The 20,847-nt window shown below is 38.5% G+C and overlaps 1 protein-coding gene across 8 annotated transcripts in view; it reads right to left on the reverse strand.

Moving 5' to 3' along the window:
• St18 (ST18 C2H2C-type zinc finger transcription factor) overlaps nucleotides 1-20,847 on the reverse strand; it is a 314,859-nt gene that overhangs the window by 62,042 nt on the left and 231,970 nt on the right. For 5 of the 8 annotated variants that reach the window (XM_028773409.1, XM_028773407.1, XM_028773405.1 and 2 more), the window contains one exon: nucleotides 1,251-1,441. In XM_028773409.1, the coding sequence (XP_028629242.1) occupies nucleotides 1,251-1,441 (191 nt within the window). Of the gene's footprint in view, nucleotides 1-1,250; nucleotides 1,442-20,847 lie in introns of those variants that run through there. The other 3 variants (XM_028773412.1, XM_028773410.1, XM_028773411.1) reach the window with 1 other exon arrangement.

The following is a 20,847-nucleotide window of genomic DNA, read 5'->3' on the forward strand; positions in this document are numbered from 1 at the left end:
GAGACAGGGTTTCTCTGTGTAGCTCTGGCTGTCTTGGAACTCACTCTGTAGACCAGGCTGGACTCGAATTCAGAAATCCATGTGCCTCTGCCTCCCAAGTGCTGGGATTAAAGGCGTGCGCCACCACTGCCTGGCCATGTTTTTATACCTTTAAAAATAATATCTAGTATTATTTCTAGAATTCTATTTGTAAAAATGTAATCTATAAATATTCCTACCTTTTATTTAAGTTTTTTAATAAATCATTTATTATTATTATTATTATTATTATTATTATTATATGTTGTTTACCTAAACAGTCACATTCAGTAAAAGTATATAAATAGTAGGACAAGAGCATGTCTAATTAAAATTTCTATTAGTCAAGCCTTATACCTTAAAGGTTTCATAAGTTTTTGAGATTTTTGCACATCTAACACTTTAGTCTCATGCATGATTCAATCAGTGACAATTCAACTCCTAGATGCAAGTAATTACTAACAACTAAGAACTGAGAATAAACAAACTCTAAGCCATTAAAGTTCCAGCTATATTTCACTCATTCAAAAAAAGACACTTGAAGAGTGTGCAAAGAATTGAATTATAAAGATAAACTTAAATTACTGATTTTAGAAATATAGGCACGGGTTATCTTTTTTATCTTGTTCTCCCATTGAATAAGCCTCAAGTATAACAGCTTTTGATCAACTCTACAATCAATTGCTCTAAATATGATTTGAAGTATATGAAAATGTCAAGGTCATCCGACACCTACATTGAGTCATGTTATTACTATTATAACTTGGGCCTAAATAATATTAAACATATTGATAAAATTATGTATTACTGTTTTAGCTGCATACATAGACAATAAATGTATCATTTGTGAACATTACATTGGCCTCTATCATTTAAGACTTATTGTAAAGCTTAAAATCATACTGTACTTTGAGGTACTCTTTTGGGTTTAGGCATTTACTCAGACAGACTCTTCAGCTTTCAGACAAATTTCTATGCAAAGAAGCATAACCTAATCATGACTTGAAGTGAGTCCATGGCACACTCAGGCTAAAACTACAGACTCTAAATTGAATCTTATTAAAATAAATGGAGCCTTAATAAGTGAATATTGACTGAAACAATTGTTGGATTTTTTTTCTTCCAAATTCCAAATATATAGTTTAACAGTGATAGAAACTTCACTTCTCCATGAACTAAGAATAACTTTTGGTGACAGGAGTATATAAAGCTTGGGCCATGCCTTTTGCTACCTGCAGTGGAGTGGTCATTCGTTTCTAGAATGCGATCATCCTCATTCCTGTTGTCTGGGTTTTCCTTGCAGTCCATGTCTGGGCTGTAGTGCCGGGGTTTCATTAACAGAGATTTCCTCTTGTTAACTGGCACTCCCAATGCCTGCTCGTCAGCTCTCCTCTTCTTCGACATAGAGCAATCATATGCAACCCTGGGGCGAGCAGAGCAAGGCAGATTAAGAACACAGTAAAATAGCATTCATTGCTGCTTGGTGTTTGACTTTCACTAAGTAAAAATCTAGGCACCTGGAAATTCGGGACCTGGAGTGTAGGTTTTATCATTAGTGCTATCAGTCTCTCTCAAAAGTCTACTTTACAGTCCATCAGATGTATTTAAAAACTCACCATTACTCCTGAGTAAGCATATGCCAATCTCTGCTTCACTTCACTATATATCTGGGAGGTAAAACAAGACTTAAACCAGTTTTCAAGCTTCAAGAAATAGATAATGTGAAAACTACACCACTAGGTACAATGAATGTGCCAGTACAGGTTCACCAAGGGTGTGATGACACTAAACTTGCATATCCTTCCTGTGCTTGTGCCTCAGATTTGAGACACCACAGGTCTTATGCACTGACTTGACTGAAAGAGCGACTGAGCAAGGGAACAAGCTATGAACATTCAATCCATTTCCAGTGACACAAAAAGTGAAAAGTTGTCACACAGCAAAGTGCCTTTGAATTTTTCACCCATTTGGCACACATAACAAATAAAAAGCAGAAACATAAGATTGGATTTCACAAGAAAATGGCCAAAAGCCTATCTTTATTTCTGTTCTCACATGTTTCTATTTGGAAATGCTCTCAAGGGAGGCCCTTTCAACACAGATTTCCTACATTCACCTCCCTCAGAATTAATGGAGATTTACTGTGTGAAGAGAAACACTCTCCTGGCAAGATCTGTGAAGATCATAGAATTTTAATAGTGACTCTATGACAGATATTTGTTAAATGCTCTTTGAAGATAAATCAGTGAGCGTCACATGAAAAGAAATCCAAGAGAGAGAATTCTGGAAGCAGAGAAACAATTTATTGACTCCAGCTCAAAAACAAATCAAAAACAATTCTTGGTAATAGCAACAACTGGCCAGAAGGTCTCACATGACCACTATGCAAAGATGGTGACATGTTCAGGAAATCTGTTCTGTAAAGTCAGACCCACATTCTTAAATATTCAAAAAGTAGTTGCAAAAACTTCTAAAGGAGGAAACAGAAATAAAGGGAAAAAAACTAGAAATATCTTCCTAAACCATTTTCCTTTTAAAAAGGGTCTTCCTAAAGTATCTTCTTTTTTAACTAATGTTTAAAAATCTCATAAAAGGTGGAAACTAGAGACCTAAAATCATCGAGATAGGAAGAAATGAGTGCATTTTCTGAACGATATTAATGGGTTTTTATAGATTTGAACCTAGGTTTATAGTGAACACATAAAGAAACTGCAGGACAAGGAAAGATGACCATATGGCAATAACAGCCTCAGACCCCTAGGTATGAGGACCTCCACAAGGTAGAGGAGAACTATTTGGACTGAAGTTACTGATCTCAGAAGAAAGCACAAGTCTGCATACCATGGCCGATGCAAAGAGATCGGGCACCAGTAGACAAAACTGCTCTTTACTCACCCACCATTCTACTATGGAGCTCACTCTTGGAGAGACAGGTCAAAGACACAAAGACAAGGTAAGGGACAATAGATGAGTGAAGAGAGTTCAAGAAAGTCTCAACATTTCAAAATCATTTGAACTTCCACAGCCCTGTCGCCGAAAAGTCTCAGAGTTGCTCAGCCCTTCTCAGGAACCAGAACAATTTGTAGAAAGTAAGAGAGGCTCTTATACCATTTCTGATATTAAAGTCAGAGACAGAAAATAGATTTTAAGAATTGGAATGATTTAAATTGGTATTGAGAAAGAGGAAAAGAAAAAATGTTAAAATTAAGATTTAATGAATTCTTCATTTAATTCTTTTGCAGAAATACCCAGAAGTGGAATTGGTGAAGCAATTGTAGCTCTATTTTTGAGGAACTGTGATATTGATTTGAATGTTGAATGTAGCACTATTCACAGTGACCAGTATGTGGAAACACTTCAACCTCCATGGACAGATGAGTGGACAATATATATATGTATAGTATGTACAATTAAACTTTAAACAAGAAAGAAATATTGCCATATTTATCAAATGGATAAATCTTGAAGATATTATACTATGCAAAATAAGTCATAGATATACAGAGAAAATGTGTCTCATTTCTCTTACTAATGAGTAACACAAGAGCATTAAACTCATATAATTAAAGAAATAGTGGTGGTCCTGACTGATCATGGAATTATTTACCACTAGCTAGCTTTTATAGTGTTAAAATACTTTATGCTAACTTCTGGGGAAGAAAAAGCATCAATGGTCTGTTGCAGTCCCTGCCTGGCAAGACATGCCCAGTGTTGCAATAGTGGTGTGAATGCTATAGGAACAACTAATCACTTTCTGTTTTGAGATGGGGCCTGGTCCACAGGGGAAATTTCATGCCTGATAATCTAAATCCTGCCAAAATCTCATCATTGGGGAGATCGCAGGACCTAGTGTGTAAACTATTGTTGTTACACTAAATAGTTATGCTGTCAAACTGCCTTCTGAATATTTGATTCCACTCATGGATGCGTATTGTACTCAACCTTGGTCAGTTTATAGGTAACTGTGGGAGCTCAACTGAAGCTGAATCATTATTAACCTCACCTAATCAAGGTCTAGGAAGCATCACTGAAGAATGAATGAATCAAATGTGAAAGCTGGTGGATGAGAAGGAGAGCTGTGAAATACTGACTTCTAGATAGGGTGTGGCTGTTGCACACATCAACTCTAAGGAGCTATGGTCACTTGCACAAAATCTGAACAATACAAAGTCAGTCAAAATTCCAATTTGAATGTGGGTAGGTGCCACAGGCATTTCACCCCAGAAGCCCAGCCATCAGAACCTAATGGTTCGTGAGAAAGGGTGACTCTCCTTTGAGGTGGCTGCTAGTAGGCAGTCCATGCCACAGGTATGCATGGTACGGCTCCACTTATGCACACTTGGGAACCACTAACTGGCCTTGGTGTCATTAATAGCAACAAAAATGTAAGGACCTGAAGTTGGGAGCACTAGGAGTGGCTGAGAGAAGGAGTGTTAGATGTGTGTAATCAAAAGCCATTATATAAAATGTATGAAAATTTCAAAGAATAAATAAATAAATAAATATTGCTTCTTTTATGCTGAAGGATAGAGTGGGGAATTACTAATAAACATACAAAATTTTAATTGAGCAAAATGAAGAAACTCCAGAGATCTGTTACACAACTCCATCAGGTCAACAATATGTATCACATATTTAAAATGATTAAAAAGGTGAATTTCATGTCAAATAGCATTACTATTATAACATTTAAGAAGATGACGGTGATAGAGGAAAGGGATCTGTTGGCACCAGAAGCCTTTCATAGTGGAGTTAGTTACCAAGGGCTAATCAGCCTGGAAATACAATTTCCTTCTTTAAAGATAAGGGCTGCACACATGCTGGCTGGTCCTTCAGACTTTGTTGTATTTAGTATTATCATATAAGATTACTCATTTATGAAGAAAGTAGCATTCCACAAATAAGCAAGCAACTACTAACTGGTGGTATTGACAGTTGAACCCAGTGTGTAAGACCTCAAGACTTGTTTTATCCTCCATATTGCCAGACCAGAACAATATATTTGGACAAATTCTGCATTCATTTGACAATATGTAGAAACAGAGCTCTCTAGCTGAAGGAAAGGTGCTTAATGTAGGGCATTGGCTAGTGATGTTCAGGTGCATTTACATGGAAACATTTTGTCTAGATAATATTGAGTTGCAGCAATTTAAGAAAAAGAACAAAGTGGTAAGGGCTGGAAGACAATGCCTTAACTATGAGCAGATGCTATGGAAGGCTCAAATTCAGACCCTAGCACCCACAGCAGACAGCTTATAGTTGCATATGATTCCAGCTCCAAGGAATCAGAGACCTGCTTCTGGTTTCCATCAGCACCTGCTTTCATATGTGCATACACTCACACACAGACATATATATATATATATAAACATAATTAAGTTAAAATACATATTTAAACAGATAAAATATTATGACCTAAAGTGGAGAAGTAGCTTGGCCCTTATGTGATAGCTGTCAATGTGATGAAAATCAAGCTCAATATTTAGATAAAATAATAATTTTTTGAGTGTAGGATGAAGAGATATGTACATGTTTTTAAAATCAAAAGTACAAATTCATGCCTTCTAAATAATGCTTATGCCCACTGACAAATGCTATTCTTAGTTTTTATCAGAGAGGCTTCTCTTTGAACACTGGCAAATACAAAGACTCATAGCTGTTCAAAGTGCTAAGACTAAGTGTGCACTCACTGCTAAACCGGAAATTTCTCTACCCCACCCCTACCACAAGGCTCAGGGAACACTATACTAGATGTATACAGAAAGAGTGCAAGAGCTGGATCCAAAGGACAAGCTCTGTGAAACACTACCTTCTGGGCACGACAGCCATTGAAAAATCTTCTCCCAACAACAGAATTTGCCTACACTGGGCCTGCACAAGGCTGGCCTGTCAGTAGTGAGTCAATTACAGGACCATACCCATCACTGTGGAATTACTGGCTATTTATAGATATTATGGGAGGAGTAGATCATTGTCTTCAATGGCGTTCCCACAGATGGGACAGCCAGGCTCTACTGGATTGTTCTATATCCATGGTGGATGGGCCTGGTTAAACTCAGAAGGTCACAAAACAAAAAGAGGTAGATGGGGAAGAGACTTGTAGGAAAAGCTGGAATGACAGAAGTAGGAGGGAGAGATAGGAGGGTAGTGTAAGAGTGATCAGAATACATAAATACAAGTATGAAACTATTGAAGAACAATTTTTTGAAGAACAAATTTAATAGATCAAAAATTACAGGTTTAGATTTATCTTCTATTAAGGGTACTGAAACAGATTCAGCAATCCTGACTGTGTAAACTGCCACAAACTGGTGGATCTTTTGAAACATTAAATCACTCATCTAGCAAATTGGGAGGATAATTTCTATATTATAAATGTTAAGGACTAAAGAGAGAGTTTCCATGTTGACCAGCCAGGTCAAGACAGAGCAGTGTGGCCCCCAGTTCAGCATTCCTTGGGCTCAACCAGCACCAGATAATGCAGGCACTTCCCAGCACTCTGCAGACTAGATGAACACATGTCCATGAGAGCATTCTATTTTTTACATTTTATTTACATTTACATAAATTAGGTTTACACATAACATTTGCTTTAAATCTCACATTCTGTGCATTTCTCTACTGCAAAGTACTCACAGCCCAGACAGCACTTGGAGCTAAAATGAAAGGCTTTATAATAAATATTACCCTTTGTGTGTGCATGGAAAATGGTCCCTTTCTAGTTTTCCCTGAGGGCACACTATTTTGGCTTTATTGTGACACTTCACTGTGACACTGCAATGAGGAAAAGCCATGCTTTACATGTCACGGAAAGAAATGCCACAGAATTCTAATATATCTTCTCAAGGTTGCCAGAAATCATTTCCACTGGGCTGTGTTTTCCCATCTGAAGAGCTTTGAAATGTAAAGAAAATAAATGAGCTCTATTATCTATATTTTTCTAGCAGATGAGAAAGAAAGAGAAAATACAGTCAGCTCTGCATTTATTGTTCTATTCACTCAAACTGTTGCTTTAAACACTCAGAGCCCCCCGGGGGACTTAATCAATGCACAAACCACTTTAAACATCATATTTTAGGGGTTTGATTTTATTAAACTAGCTTCATAGGATCTGTATATACCCATGAGAACTTTTAGGATTACATTCCTGAGAAAAAACTCCATTTAGAGATTGGAATTCTAATTCAAAATGCTATTACTACTGTGAGACATATACCTGAGTTAACTTACTCACACAAGCCACAATAGACAACATTCACAATAGAATCACCACAGGATGATTTCTGTAAGTTAAATTTGTGAAAACTTCAGGATCCGGAAAAAAATACAATACACTGGAAACCTCAGGTTTACACTATATGTTTTCTAGTCTGTTTTCAATAGTAATCTATTTTCATTGCAAGCCAGAAGATAATAAGCCAATTAAAAATATAGATCCAGAAATGCACTTGTTTTGAGATCTCACAGATGAATGAAAAAAATAGGTGGAGATTATTAAACTCTGCATCCAACATTTTCATGGAAAAAGGGCAAAAATTCCTATGGACATCTTATAAATGGTCAGAACATCATAAATTCATTGGCAAGGACCAAGAAATATGAATCTGTATTAAGACTAAGATGACTAATATAAAACCAAAGGCATGATGATTGAAAAGAGAACATTTTTCACAGAAATAGGGCTGCAATTTTAAAACTAGTTGAGTGTATGTGTGTGGGTGTGTCTGACAGAGAGAGAGAGAGAGAGAGAGAGAGAGAGAGAGAGAGAGAGAGAGAGGGAGAGAGATTTGTATATGTGTACATATTTATGTTCTTATGTATGTGTGGGTGCATAAGTACTATAGCAAAGATGTGTGGGTCAGTGATATCAATCGTTGTCTCTCAACTTATTTGAGAGGCAGGGTCCCTTGCTTGCTACTGTACATGTCAGGCTAGTGGGCCCATGAGTTTCACAGGAATCTCTTTTCTCTATCTCTCATTTTAACATGGGACACTGAGATTATAGATGCTGTTGTGCCTGGTTTTACATGTGTGGCTTCTAGATTTCAACTCAGGTGATCATATTGAAGGCAAGTACTTTACACATGGAGCATTCTCCACATACTTGGGATTGTATCTGAAGAAAATCCAAAAGACTGTACAAGTAGAATTTGAGGACAAGGAAGTAAATATAGTGAGGTTGCTATTGAAAGGTTAATGACACATCTATAAACCATTTAGAATAACATCATGATGTGAAAAATACCTAAGTGCAGACCTGACAGACCTACAAAACTTCCATGAAACGAACACCATTTTGAAATTACAGAAGATCTGAATGAAGGAAAGACTATAAAGTGTTCATGAGTAAAAGACTTAGCACAAAAAGATCCATCTTTTCCTAAATTTATCAGAAAAATGTAATCCCCATCAAAGCACCAAGAGAGCTCTAAAAAGAAACAGAAAAATTATTTCTACAGTTTACAGAAATAAAAGAACCGAGAAGAGTAAAGACTATTTGGAAAAAGAGCAAAAACAAAATTGGAGAGCTGATGTTCTTGGCGCCAACGTCTTGTCATACAACTTGGTACTCTCCAGCTGTGGCCTTTTCAATACAAACACAAATGCAGATGGAAGGAACTATGTAGACGTTCCACATTGAGGGGCCAGAAACAGACACACTCCAAGGCTACCTTATCATGAAGATATGTTTATCTTCAATAGAGTGGGCGTTTATCTAAAATAAGCAAACAAACAAAACCCCAAACACCTGTCCATCACAATGTGTACTTGCTCCTCATTATAACAGTCTTTTTTTTCAGTTTCTTTATCCACCATTAATCACAAATCAAAAAAAAATTAATAAAAATTTTTGAAATAAATAATTCATGCTTTAAACTGTGCCGTTCTGAGATGCAAGATAGAATTTGGTCCTATCCTGCTCTGTTCTTGGCCCAGAGTACCCATGTTCAGTAAGCCACATCCCCTTTAGATATTCAGCCACCATCATAGGTATTAAAATAGACTACTGAGGAGCTATAGTACCAGTGCTACAGTGTTCCGTGCTATACTTAATTGCAACAGTGACCGTCAATGTGGGAATGGCAAAGATAGGCATTTCTCTAAGGAAAAAATAGGCAATCACTCAACTGAGGAAAATACAGCTCAAACTTGGTTGATGTTCTCCATGGCTGTGTGGGTAATGGTGGATTACTATATCAAAATAATTCTGGAAGGGTTTTGAGTTTAAAACTTATACTATAAAAAGTATGAAGCAACATTTTCAATAATCTTAGGAGAAGCAGAGTTTTGCCAACCAGTTAAGAGTGCAAATTTAAAGGACAAAACTGGTAAATTATATCACATTTATATGTAAAATTTCTGGTGTCAGGAGGTACCAGTTAGGATATAGATCATCCCTGAATCTCCATCAGTTTCCATGGCACATTCTGGTGGGAAAGGTCCAATGAGATCAGTTCTCTGTGCCCATCATACCATATATCATACTCCTCAAAAGACTTTTCAAAAGACAAGAATGAAGAGGAAAACCACAGAGCAGGGGAAGGTATTTGAAACATGCATCTTATAAAGCATAATGTAGAGTATATAAAGAATTCTTCCCAATAAAAAAGGCAGGCTAGCAATTTAAAAAAAAAAAGGCATTTGCTCGGCACATGGCTTGGGGACTGGGATGGTCAAGTGGTTAGAGTGCTTACTGCTCTTCAAATGGATGTGAGTTCAGTTCCTTGAAGCTGGAATTATAGGAAGCTGTGAGTTTCCTAGTATTGGTGCTATGATTTATAAACAGACAAGACTTAACCCTGTAAATGGAGACAGACAATCATGGAAGACCCCAGGAAGCTTTCCGAATGTCAGGCTCCCTGTGAAGGCCAGAAATAAAGGCACTGACAAAACTGATTTGGCTTACAATTATAAACCTCAACTTTTTCTTAAAGGATGACACACAATTACTTTGAGCTAGTGGTGGAGAACATTTTCTTTGATCCAAGAAAAGAAAGTCATTTTTCATGGACTCAGAACAGAGCTTAGCATCACTACAGGGAGGTTTGTTTTGCAAATATATACACGTGCTATCAGTGTGTATATTAGTCTGATTATCCAGTGCAAATTATCCAAAGAAAGAAACTATATATGAGTCTATTTGCATTCTACACCACAATTATAAAACAAATTCATTCTATAGTTAGAACAATAACCAGTAATTAGTACAGTTCATTTCTGAGGCTTTTGAATACTTCTTGGAAAAAACACAACTCAACAATTTCCAACAATATAGATGCATATGGGCAGTACTGTAGCTCAGTTTGTAATCATAAGAGGATATTCAATAATCTACAAAAAGATATACTAATAAAAATATAGTATTGAATGACGTTGAAAAAAAAAAAAAACCTCTCCTCCTAGATGTTTTGTTAAAGAGAAATGCAATTTTCCAGTAAAGTTTTTTTTACATTGGATACATAGTATGTGTGAGGATAAATACTTTGGAAATGATGAATAAAGAAGAATCAGAAATTTATGGATTTAGGTAGTATGTCAACTTCATGTTACTGCAACAAAAAGTCTATTTTAATCAGCTTAGAAGGAGAGAAAATTTCATTGTGACTCATGATTGTGGAGGTTTCATCCTGAGTGGCTAGTCCTATAGCCTACATTGCAGTAGCAAAATATATCACATTTTTTTTAACTTTATAGATGGGTACAAGAGGAGGACATGGACAGTGCCACACAATCCCCTTCAGGGTACATTCTAATGCCCATTCTACCTTCTAAAGGAGCCAGGCTGTGCAACAAGCCTTTAACATTTGAGTCTTAGGAACATGTTCCAGATCAAATCTCCAGCATATCGGAAAATCGAGAAAATCTCCATTAAGAAAATTCAATTTCCCCACTCAGCTAGAGGAAAATCACGCCTGGTACTGGAACCCTAGCCAACAACCCAGGGCTAGGAAAGTCATGGATACTGGAAGAGAACCTAGAACTACCACTTTACTAAAACTAACTACATTCAAAATATTTCTCTTTATATCCAAAAATAAGATACCTCACCTCTCTAGGACACTTGGAACTATCAGAGACCATTACAGAAAAACACAACAAAAATGCAGCCCCAACAGATATGAACTACAATATAATCCAGATCTCAGCAAGAAAGGCTTGGGGATCATTTCAGATGAGTAGGTGGAAAGACTAAGAGCTAGAGGATCAGGGAATTTGCTGTGAGACCTTGTTCTAAAAACGGCAGAGGCTCCATTCATAAAGTCTCACCCACAAGACTGCAAAAAATGAGCTGAGCAAGGAGGACACCAGTGGTTGTGCCAACATGAATGAGTGCTTGTTACTGTAGGAAGCTCAAAATTCCTCAGCCTGGCACAAAGAACTACAGGCAACTACAGAATTCTGAGAGTGGGAGAAATCATCTTCCTCAGGGAAGAGCACAGCAGTTCATTATTCAATACCAAATGGTCGGCCCTGAAACATAAATACAATAACATTATACAAACTGAGCATACTATATTTACAGATTGAAGAATGCACTCATCCTATCTTCTGACACACATATATGTTATAGCAACAATTAATGAAGAAAGAGGCCATGAATTTGAAAAAGAGCAAAGAGGTGTACTGGAGGGTTTGGGTTTGGAGGGAAGAAGGATAATGGGCAAATTATACTATACATAACATATCTCAAGAAAAGTTACAAAAAGAACTCATGATTGTGTGTGTGTGTGTGTGTGTGTGTGTATTTGGGGGGTGAGTCATGAGCTTCCATTCCAAGCTGAGGAGCTATTGGTAGCTGGTGGCTTCTGGAGAATGGAAAGTCAGTTTTCTTTTAGGGTATGATCCCTGGTAAGTCATCCATTCCAGTGGATAGAACCACACCATGGAAAGCAAGAAAGACTAGACTTGAATTATTTTTAAAAGAAAAGATAAAAAGGACATGAAGTTCGGAGGTGATGGGGAAGTGCAAGCAGATTTGGGAGGAGTTAGAGGGAGGCGTGTTGTCAGAGTATGACTGTAATACACTGTAACAGTTCCTGAAGTGTCTGTACAGTCTTCTCTTACTAGGACAATTGTTTTTTAAGCACACTGTCATAGATTCTCCTGATACCAGTGAAGGAAACAATAGGCATGAAACCATCACTGTGAAGGACTTCCCTCACAGGAAATCACTGGCCTTGGTCTCTGAGAAGTGCCTTAGGTGTACAAACTTGGCAAGGGATAACCAATTTTTATAGGGTGTTTTTTTTTTGGTCTATGTATCTGTTCCAGGAATGGTCATGTCTCTCTCCTCTCTCTTCTGTTTGCAGTGGCAGTTCTAGATTTTCTAAATTAGAGTGTGGTGTTGCTTCTCTAGCCTTCCAAGAACCAATTTATCAGCATGCTAGTACCATCCCCCAGGCTCCTTGACATGTTATTAAACCCTGTAACACAAGAGATGGCTTCCACATCAACTTCTCTTTATCCAAGTTGATGTTCCATACCTTTGATCCAGAACCCCTGGGATCCAGCCCATATGTACTCCTCCAGCTCCTGCCATGAGTAGTTGCTAGATCCTGCAGCTCACTTGGCATAGGGGTCCTTTCTACTCTTAGCAGGCCAGATGATTTTGTATATTGACCTTGGTTTTTGTCCAGAATGCAAAGAGGGAGGATAAAGCATGTACCCTCTTACACAAAATAAAAATATTTGACTCATCTTCAATGTGGTACAATGAGAGGGGGATTTCATGAGATCAGAGTGCCAAGACACTCTTTGGATATGATATTTCTGAGTGTATCCTATTTCCATAGCCAGTAAACATGTTGACTCAACATGCTCCAGATTGTGCAGCCTTCAAATCTTGCTTCTCAGTCATGCCATTAACACAGTTACAAGTCTTAAACCAGTCTTCACTCCTTTCTATATCCACATCTTCTCTCACAGTAATGTGAGTTATCTTCCTCTTCCAAATATGTTCAGAATCTCCCATCACTCTGTAGGTACCATCATAGTCCAAGTCACCCGCCATTTCTTATGGATATGATTGGTAAACTTTTCACATTCTACATGCTTCTAAATACATGATCTGCAGCCTCTTCTGTACAGACCAACATAATGTTCCTAACAGCAAAATCATTATCTCATTTCTCAAAACACTACAGAATCTTCATATCTCAGTACAGTCAGAAGTTCTAAAATGGCATATAATTCACAGCACAATCTAGACTCATTGTTTTTCTGTGTTAATTTCCTATTACTTCCCCTCTACTTTTTGTACATGGGCCTCTGTGTTGTCCTAGGACATTGCACATATAATACTGACTCTGATCTTTTAGGTTTGCACTTGCTGTACCTCTGGCTAAAATTCTGGCTACTGTCTTTCTGTACTTTTTCCCATATCTACTTAAAAATTTTACCCCAATTTAATAATAAATTTTACCTAGCTGAGAATCTTATGAGTTCCAATAATGACTATCCTGCAAGACACTGGTACAATAGTGTCATAAATGTTATGGCAGTAACTAATTACATTCTGATTAGAGTTAAGACATGCTCCACACCTTACACCATCATAGCATGAAGAGCCTATGACTAGATAGGTCACAGACTCTAGGGAAGAACCTACTATTATTATTCTACCAAATGGACATAGTATTAAAACCATCCCTGATACGGGTATGGCCCTCATGCCTCACTTGACAACAACAGAGGGACCAGAGCCATTACAAGGTCCCCTTCAATTACTGGAGGTCAGTCCTCTATCCCTGCCTTTGCAAGATTAGATTCGCCACAGCCCGTCTATACTTAGAGAAGGGAGGAGATGTCAGGGGCAGCCCTGCTTATACACTGAAGGCCTAAAATCAGCCATAGGCCTAAAATCAGCAATAGGCCTGTCATACATGTATTCTAACACCAAGTCTTGGGTCTCTGTGGATAAACACTGAAACAGATGGCTATAAGCTATTGTAAACAGGCAGTTTTTGTGACAATTTACCAGCCTGAGTAGTTATAGACCTTGTAAATAGGCAGCCTTGGCAGATATTACCAACTTAGATAAGGACAAGTGAATCACAGGAAGAGTCATAGTGACCTATCCCCTGAACCTTCACCCAGCCAATACCCTGTTCTGAAAAATATCTGTATTCTCCCTGAACACCCTCGCTCCAGTGTCATCCCCTTCCCCATGTCCTGCCTTTTTGTGTTTATAACCCCTGTGTGAATGAGTATAAATTGCAATTTGAAAAAAATTATATACATGCTTGTATATGACATAGTAAGCCAAAGCTTGGCAGACACAAAGTCACAGCAACCCAGGGAGAAAAAAATAAAGCAGAACAAGCCATGCCCACAAAGGTGAACTTCTTCCACTAATATGAGTAATTTGGAAACTAAGACAAACTACTTTTTACAAGATCACACGGCTACACCACACCTGCAATACAAATACCAATTTATGTGCTGAATGTAGAGATTTGGTGCAGAAAGACTCCAATAAAAATGATGTCCGCACGTGATGTTTGTGCATTACATGCTGCTACTGCTCTTTGGGTGTCTGGACTTGCTTTCACATCCTGTACGTGAGCTGTTGGAATAGTCCCTCCTTGGATACTTTCTTCCTTTACTGGAGACCCCAAGTGTCCCAACACAAGTTACGCTGATTGCCCACCTCCTTTTCTGACCTCAGTACTCAGAGTGTACCTTCCATTTCTACTCATCAGTGTCAACAATAGAAACAATTTTGATATTATTTTTTCCATAAGAAGACTATTTTTTAGCTAATAATTTCATTTAGATTATTATACAACTGCTCTTCCTTGCTATTGTTTCAAGTCTACTCCAAGGCTCATATAAAAAGTGAACTATTCATATAAAATGTAGGAAAGTGAGACCTAAAGGGATAACTGGGACCAGGATCTCTGCCCACAGTGGTAGAGTAAGGACATTAGCCCAGGAGCAATTGTTATAAATGGAATTCTGTGCCTCCTTTGTCTTTCTTGGCCTGAGGTAACTTCTGCCCAGGTGTGGTAGAGTACATGGTTATCGACGAGCTGATGGAATCCCTAGCTTTTGAATTTCCTCATGTACATAATAAATGTATTTATTATTCATATAAGTTTGCAGTCTTCTGTTATATCAGCAAAGCAAGGGACCAAAACACCCCCAAAGAATCATGCAGCTAGTTCCCCATCGGATTTTGAGCTGAAACTTATTTGTCTAAATAGTATGGGTAGCAGCACCCACTTTACAGTGCCCAGGATCCAGTGAAACAGGGTGTGTAGATGCATCTTCACAGTTCTGGAGACACTCTGGGTGAGGGCAGAGATCCAGATTCCCATTTGACCCTCTGACTTACATAGTCATTGTGTATACTTTTGAAAGCTAGTCTGTAAATTACTGTTTATGAAGATACTTGAATCTCAAACTAGGGATGATGAGATTAGAACACTTGCAACCTTGGTCTACTAGGCTACCCAGAAGCTTCTATGCACCTGTTTTAGACAAAGCAATGAGCTAAACATCAAGTCTTAAGTCATAAAAGCACAAAATTACAAAAGGTAAACAGCTCTTAGAGAGCATGTACTTCTAAAAAAATCTTACTGATTTTATTTTCTGTGTGTGCATGTGCATGCATATGCCATTACTCATGTATAGCAGTCAGTTCTCTTCTTTCACTATAGGATTTGGGGATTGCATTGAGATCATCTGGCTTGGTTGCATGTACCTTTACCCAATGAGCCTTTCTCTTGACCTACTGTTTACCAATTCTCTTTAACACTGAACTATCATGTCACACATGGCCAGTAGAACTATCAGCAATGTCAAGAATTGTGCCTCAGAGGAACTCAAGAGACCACCTCTGTTTTTATCCTTTCTCTTTGACCAGCTTTCAAACATCCAAACACATATAAGTCAAGGAACAGGCTGCGGGGGGCACATGCCTTTCAGTCTAACTTAGTACATAACTAAGGAGGGCCTGTTCTGGGTTCCAAACTTGTAAGCTTGTCACACTCTGGAAAGAATGGGTTGTTTAGGCCATGTTCCTTACAGCAGTCAGTTTTATAGGAATTCCAAACCACTTCTATGCCTCATAGTATTTTTTGGAGTTCTCAAAATCCATTTATTCGGTGTTTTATTAGTTTTATTAGTACCTAGTGTATGGCAGACACTATGTGGTAGATATTATCAATGAGGTAAGAGATGACAATTCCCACCTACACAAAATGAATGTCACAAAAAATAGACAGATTAGAACTAAACACAAATAGACTGCAGGGCAGAAAGTGCCTTTTTTCCGCAAAAGAAAAAAATAGAGAAGAATAGAGAAAGCTTCATAGAGAGGGCTTACAGTCGCAAAGGTTAAGTCAGAAACAGCCTTGTCAGCAGGGAGACAGAGTTAGAAGCTGGAGTAAGTGAGGGAGGGAATCACATAGTCAAGTGGGAAACAACATTCCAGGCATGGGGGTGGGGAGAGCACATAATGGTCTGACATCTGACATGGTAGCAAGCATCAACAAGGCACTAGGAAGGCCAGGAATATAAGTGCAGGGAGAATGGCCAGAGCAGAGACTAGACACAGTTTTGGAGATTAGATACATGATGAGAAGAGACAGGTCAAGGATGAACTCATACATTTCAGTCTTCCCCCTTTACAAACATTAAGAAGGCTAGAGGAATACCTGCTTCATGATCTGCTTACAAGTTTGGATATGAAGTAATCCCCAGGGAACTCATTTTGGAGATGACTGCATAACTGATGTTCAAAGAAGAAGGGAGACCTGGAGATGTGGATTCATTTTTCATGCAAATGTACTTAAAGAGATGAGAACATTAGAGAATCATGAATATAGAGAAAGAAAGATAAACCTTGAGGAGTCAAGTGTCAAGAAATCAGAGAATCAAAGAGAAGTGGTACTGGTCACAAGTGGTAGAAGGAAATCAAGGTAGCTGCCAAGTTAGGAGAACACATGTTTTCTAGAATGGCCATAGGAGACTGGCATTCCTGCCCTTATTTTAAGTTCAGTGACCCTCCCACACACAGATCTCTGGCTATGTTGTGGTGTCCTCATGCAAAGAGGGCTCAGGAACCATGGAGGGGTTGTGGGGAACTCTGTAGCTGTTACAGTGGGCCCTGTGAGGAATTTGCTAGGTTTACTTACTTGTCCTCACATATCAACCTGGAAGGACACTTGGCTCCATGATTGCCACATCAGGAAGGCTCAGAGAATCAGGTGGGGTTTGTAGGAACACTACATTCCTCTCAGCACAGGCTGACCTGAGCCTTTGACTTCCAAGTACTCACAGGTCCTGCTGGAACACTGACTTGTTCGTAAGCCCCCTCTCCTTAGATCCCTTTGCTCAGGTGGTATTAATTTCTGTCTCAGTTTGGCCTTTCTTCTTGAGTGCAAATAACCAAATCAGGCCAGAGTAGATACTAACAAGAACAAAAGCAACTCACTTTTACATTTGGCACTTCAATAAATTACTTGATAGATGGAATACACAACTGGCTGGCTTGCAAGTGAGGGGCCAGTGGAAACATTCATGACTTTGAAGGAGGCATGACTATATTAAAAATGGTTTCTGTCTTCATCACAATTTAAAACAATTTTCTTTAAAAATAAGGGAAGGTACATGTAAGTGGAAAGACTCAAAGAACTTGGAAGAAGAGACATGGCTGGCATTTTTTAAAAATTAAACAAAATTTGAGACTTTTATACCTAAGTACTATATTTACATCACCTCCACCCCTTTCTTCGTCCAAACCGTCTCAAATTCATGATTTCTTTTAAAATTCCTATTTTATACGATGTGTGTGCGCACAGGTGCATGTGAGTGTGTGTGTGTGTGTGTGTGTGTGTGTGTGTGTTTGTCTGTGTCTGTGAACCACTTGATATTAGATAGCCTATTAGGGAGTCTATCAGATTTTAGAGAAGACTGGCTCTCCCTCACTCAGTAACTATTAAATGACTGCTATTCTTCTAGAGGTAGGGTCTTGGGTGATTTCTCTCATTCATGTTGGCACTTTTAAGACAGTTATAAAGAAGTAACAGGCTAAATGGAAATGTTTCACACAATATATCCTTTAACATGATTTATTCTAAAAGAAAAAAAAACAAATATAGAGGTTAATGATGTATAGGTATTTTATTTCTAAAGTAACATGGGGATATAAAGAAGAATGAAATAAATTCTATATACTTAAAGAAGTAGATGCTATATAAAAAGACAAAATTATATCTGATTGATTAGATTTTCATTTAATTTGTTCCCTTTTTCTTGTCTTTCCAACCTAACTGTACATTTGAAGGCTGAGAGTCTGCTTCCTTTTGAGTGAGTAGACAAATCGAGAAGTGCATAACTAAAGGGCAGTGAGATCAAAGTAGCTGGAGTTTTAAAAAGGAGAAGTATAGAAGCTTTGGAAACACAAGGAAGAAAGTATTAGTCTGTCTAGGAGGTCACAGGCACTGCAGAGAAGAGATGCTGTGACTCTTAAGCTGTAGAGAATGAGCACACTTTCCACATAAGAAAACTAAAAGAGGAGAATTTGGTCAGCTGGGACCTATAACAAAATTGAGGTGCAAAAAAGTGTTTTAGTTTGTATTTCACAGAGATACTGGCAGTTAGTGTTTTTAGCACACAATGAAATAAGAGTCTCAAAAGTAATCAAAAAGGATAAATTTCATTACCTCTATTTTCATCCATTTCTCTGTAGAACGTATTTTTTATTGGATATTTTATTTACATTTCAGATGTTACCCCCTTACTCCATTCTCCCCATCCCCCTGCTCAGGAACCCCTTATCCCATCGCCCCTCCTCCTTCTTCTCTGCAGATGTGACTCTACCTACCCCCCCACTCCCACCTCCCCACCCTCGATTTCCCCCTCACACAGCATCCGGCCTTCATGGGACCAAGGTTCTCCTCTCCCACCTATGCACGACAGGGCCATCCTCCCTTACATATAGAGCTGGAGTCATGGATCCCTCCCTAAGTGCTCCCAGGCTGGTGGTTTAGAACCTGGGAGCTCTGGTTTGTTGGTATTGTTGTTCTCCTCATGTGGCCACAAACCCTTTCAGCTCCTAGTCTTCACTCTAACACCTTTATTGGGAACCCCATGATCAGTTCAATAGTTAGCTGTGAGCATCTGTCTCTGAATATGTCAGACTCTTGCAGACCTCTAAGGAGACATCTATATCAAGCTCCTGTCAGCATGCACTTTCTGACTTCCACATCAGCATCTACCTTTGGTGACTGCACTTGGGATGGATACCCAGGTGGAATGGTCTCCAGACGGCCCCTCCTTCAGTTTATGTCCCAGACTTTGTTTCCATATTTGCTCCCTTGAGTATTTTGTTACTCCTTCTAAGAAGGACCGAATCACCCCCACTTGGCCTTCCTTCTTCATGAGCTTCATGTGGTCTGTGATTTGAATCTTGGGTATTTCAAGCTCCTGGGCTAATATCCAATAATCAGTGAGTGCATACCATGTATGTCCTTTTGTGATTGGGTTACCTCACTCAGGAGGATATTTTCTAGTTTCATCCATTTACCTAAGAATTTCTCGAATTCATTGTTTTTAATAGCTGAGTAATACTCCATTGTGTAAATGTACCACATTTTTTTTGTGTCCATTCCTCTGTTGAAGGACATCTGGGTTCTTTCCAGCTTCTAGCTATTATAAATAAGGCTGCTATGAACATAGTGGAGCATATGTCCTTGTTATATGTTGGAGCATCTTCTGGGTATATGCCCAGGAGTAGTATAGCTGGGTCCTCAGGTAATGCTATGTCCAATTTTCTGAGGAACCACCAGACTGATTTCCAAAGTGGTTGCACCATCTTGCAATCCCACCATCAATGGACGAGTGTTCCTCTTTCTCCACATCCTCACCAGCATTTGTCATCACCTGAGTTTTTGATCTTAGTCATTCTGACTGGTGTGAGGTGGAATCTCAGGGTTGTTTTGATTTGCATTTCCCTGATGACTAAGGATGCTGAACATTTCTTTAGGTGCTTCTCGGTCATTCGAGTTTCCTCAGTTGAGAATTCTTTGTTAAGCTCTATACCCCATTTTTTTAATAGGGTTATTTGGTTGTTTGAAGTCTAATTTCTTAAATTCTTTATATATATTGGATATTAGCCCTCTATCAGATGTAGGATTGGTAAAGATCTTTTCCCAATCTGTTGGTTGACGTTTTGTCCTATTGACAGTGTCCTTTGCCATACAGAAACTTTGCAATTTTATGAAGTCCCATGTGGTCACAGAAAACCTCTAGAAACCCATTGTATGGTACCACAAACATCTCAGGTTCCCTCACCCCTTCATCATTTAAATGCCCCATTCATCATTAAGTCTCCTGTCCCCCCAAAAACAGGAATTTTAAATGAGAGTAGGTTTAAAAGGAAAAATTAGAAATGAGGCAAGCAATCTCTTACTTTACATATGATCAGTTCCATATTTTTAATGTGGCCCAAATGTATTTGCATATCATATGCGCTGCTGTTAATACTCTAGTTTAAAATTTTAAATTCTTAATGGTGATGTCGTTAACCCAGGCAAACATACAGATTTCCTGAGAGCATTTTTTTGCATAAAAAGCACACCCAGATTCTATATAAGCAAATGAACTGATACTCAGACAAGTTAACTCACTTAAAAGAGGTCACTAAGAGCCCATCTTTCAGAGAATCACCAAGCACCATGCCTAGGCTAAGCTGCGTTCCGTGTTAGTATGTCCCTCTGCAGAGTAAGTGGGTAAGATACTATATGTTAGTATGTCCCTCTACAGGGTAAGTGGATAAGACACTATATGTTAGTATGTCCCTCTGCAGGGTAAGTGGGTAAG

This window comes from Grammomys surdaster, unplaced genomic scaffold (genome assembly GCF_004785775.1).
Source record: "Grammomys surdaster isolate TR1022 unplaced genomic scaffold, NIH_TR_1.0 226, whole genome shotgun sequence".
NCBI lineage: Eukaryota > Metazoa > Chordata > Mammalia > Rodentia > Muridae > Grammomys > Grammomys surdaster.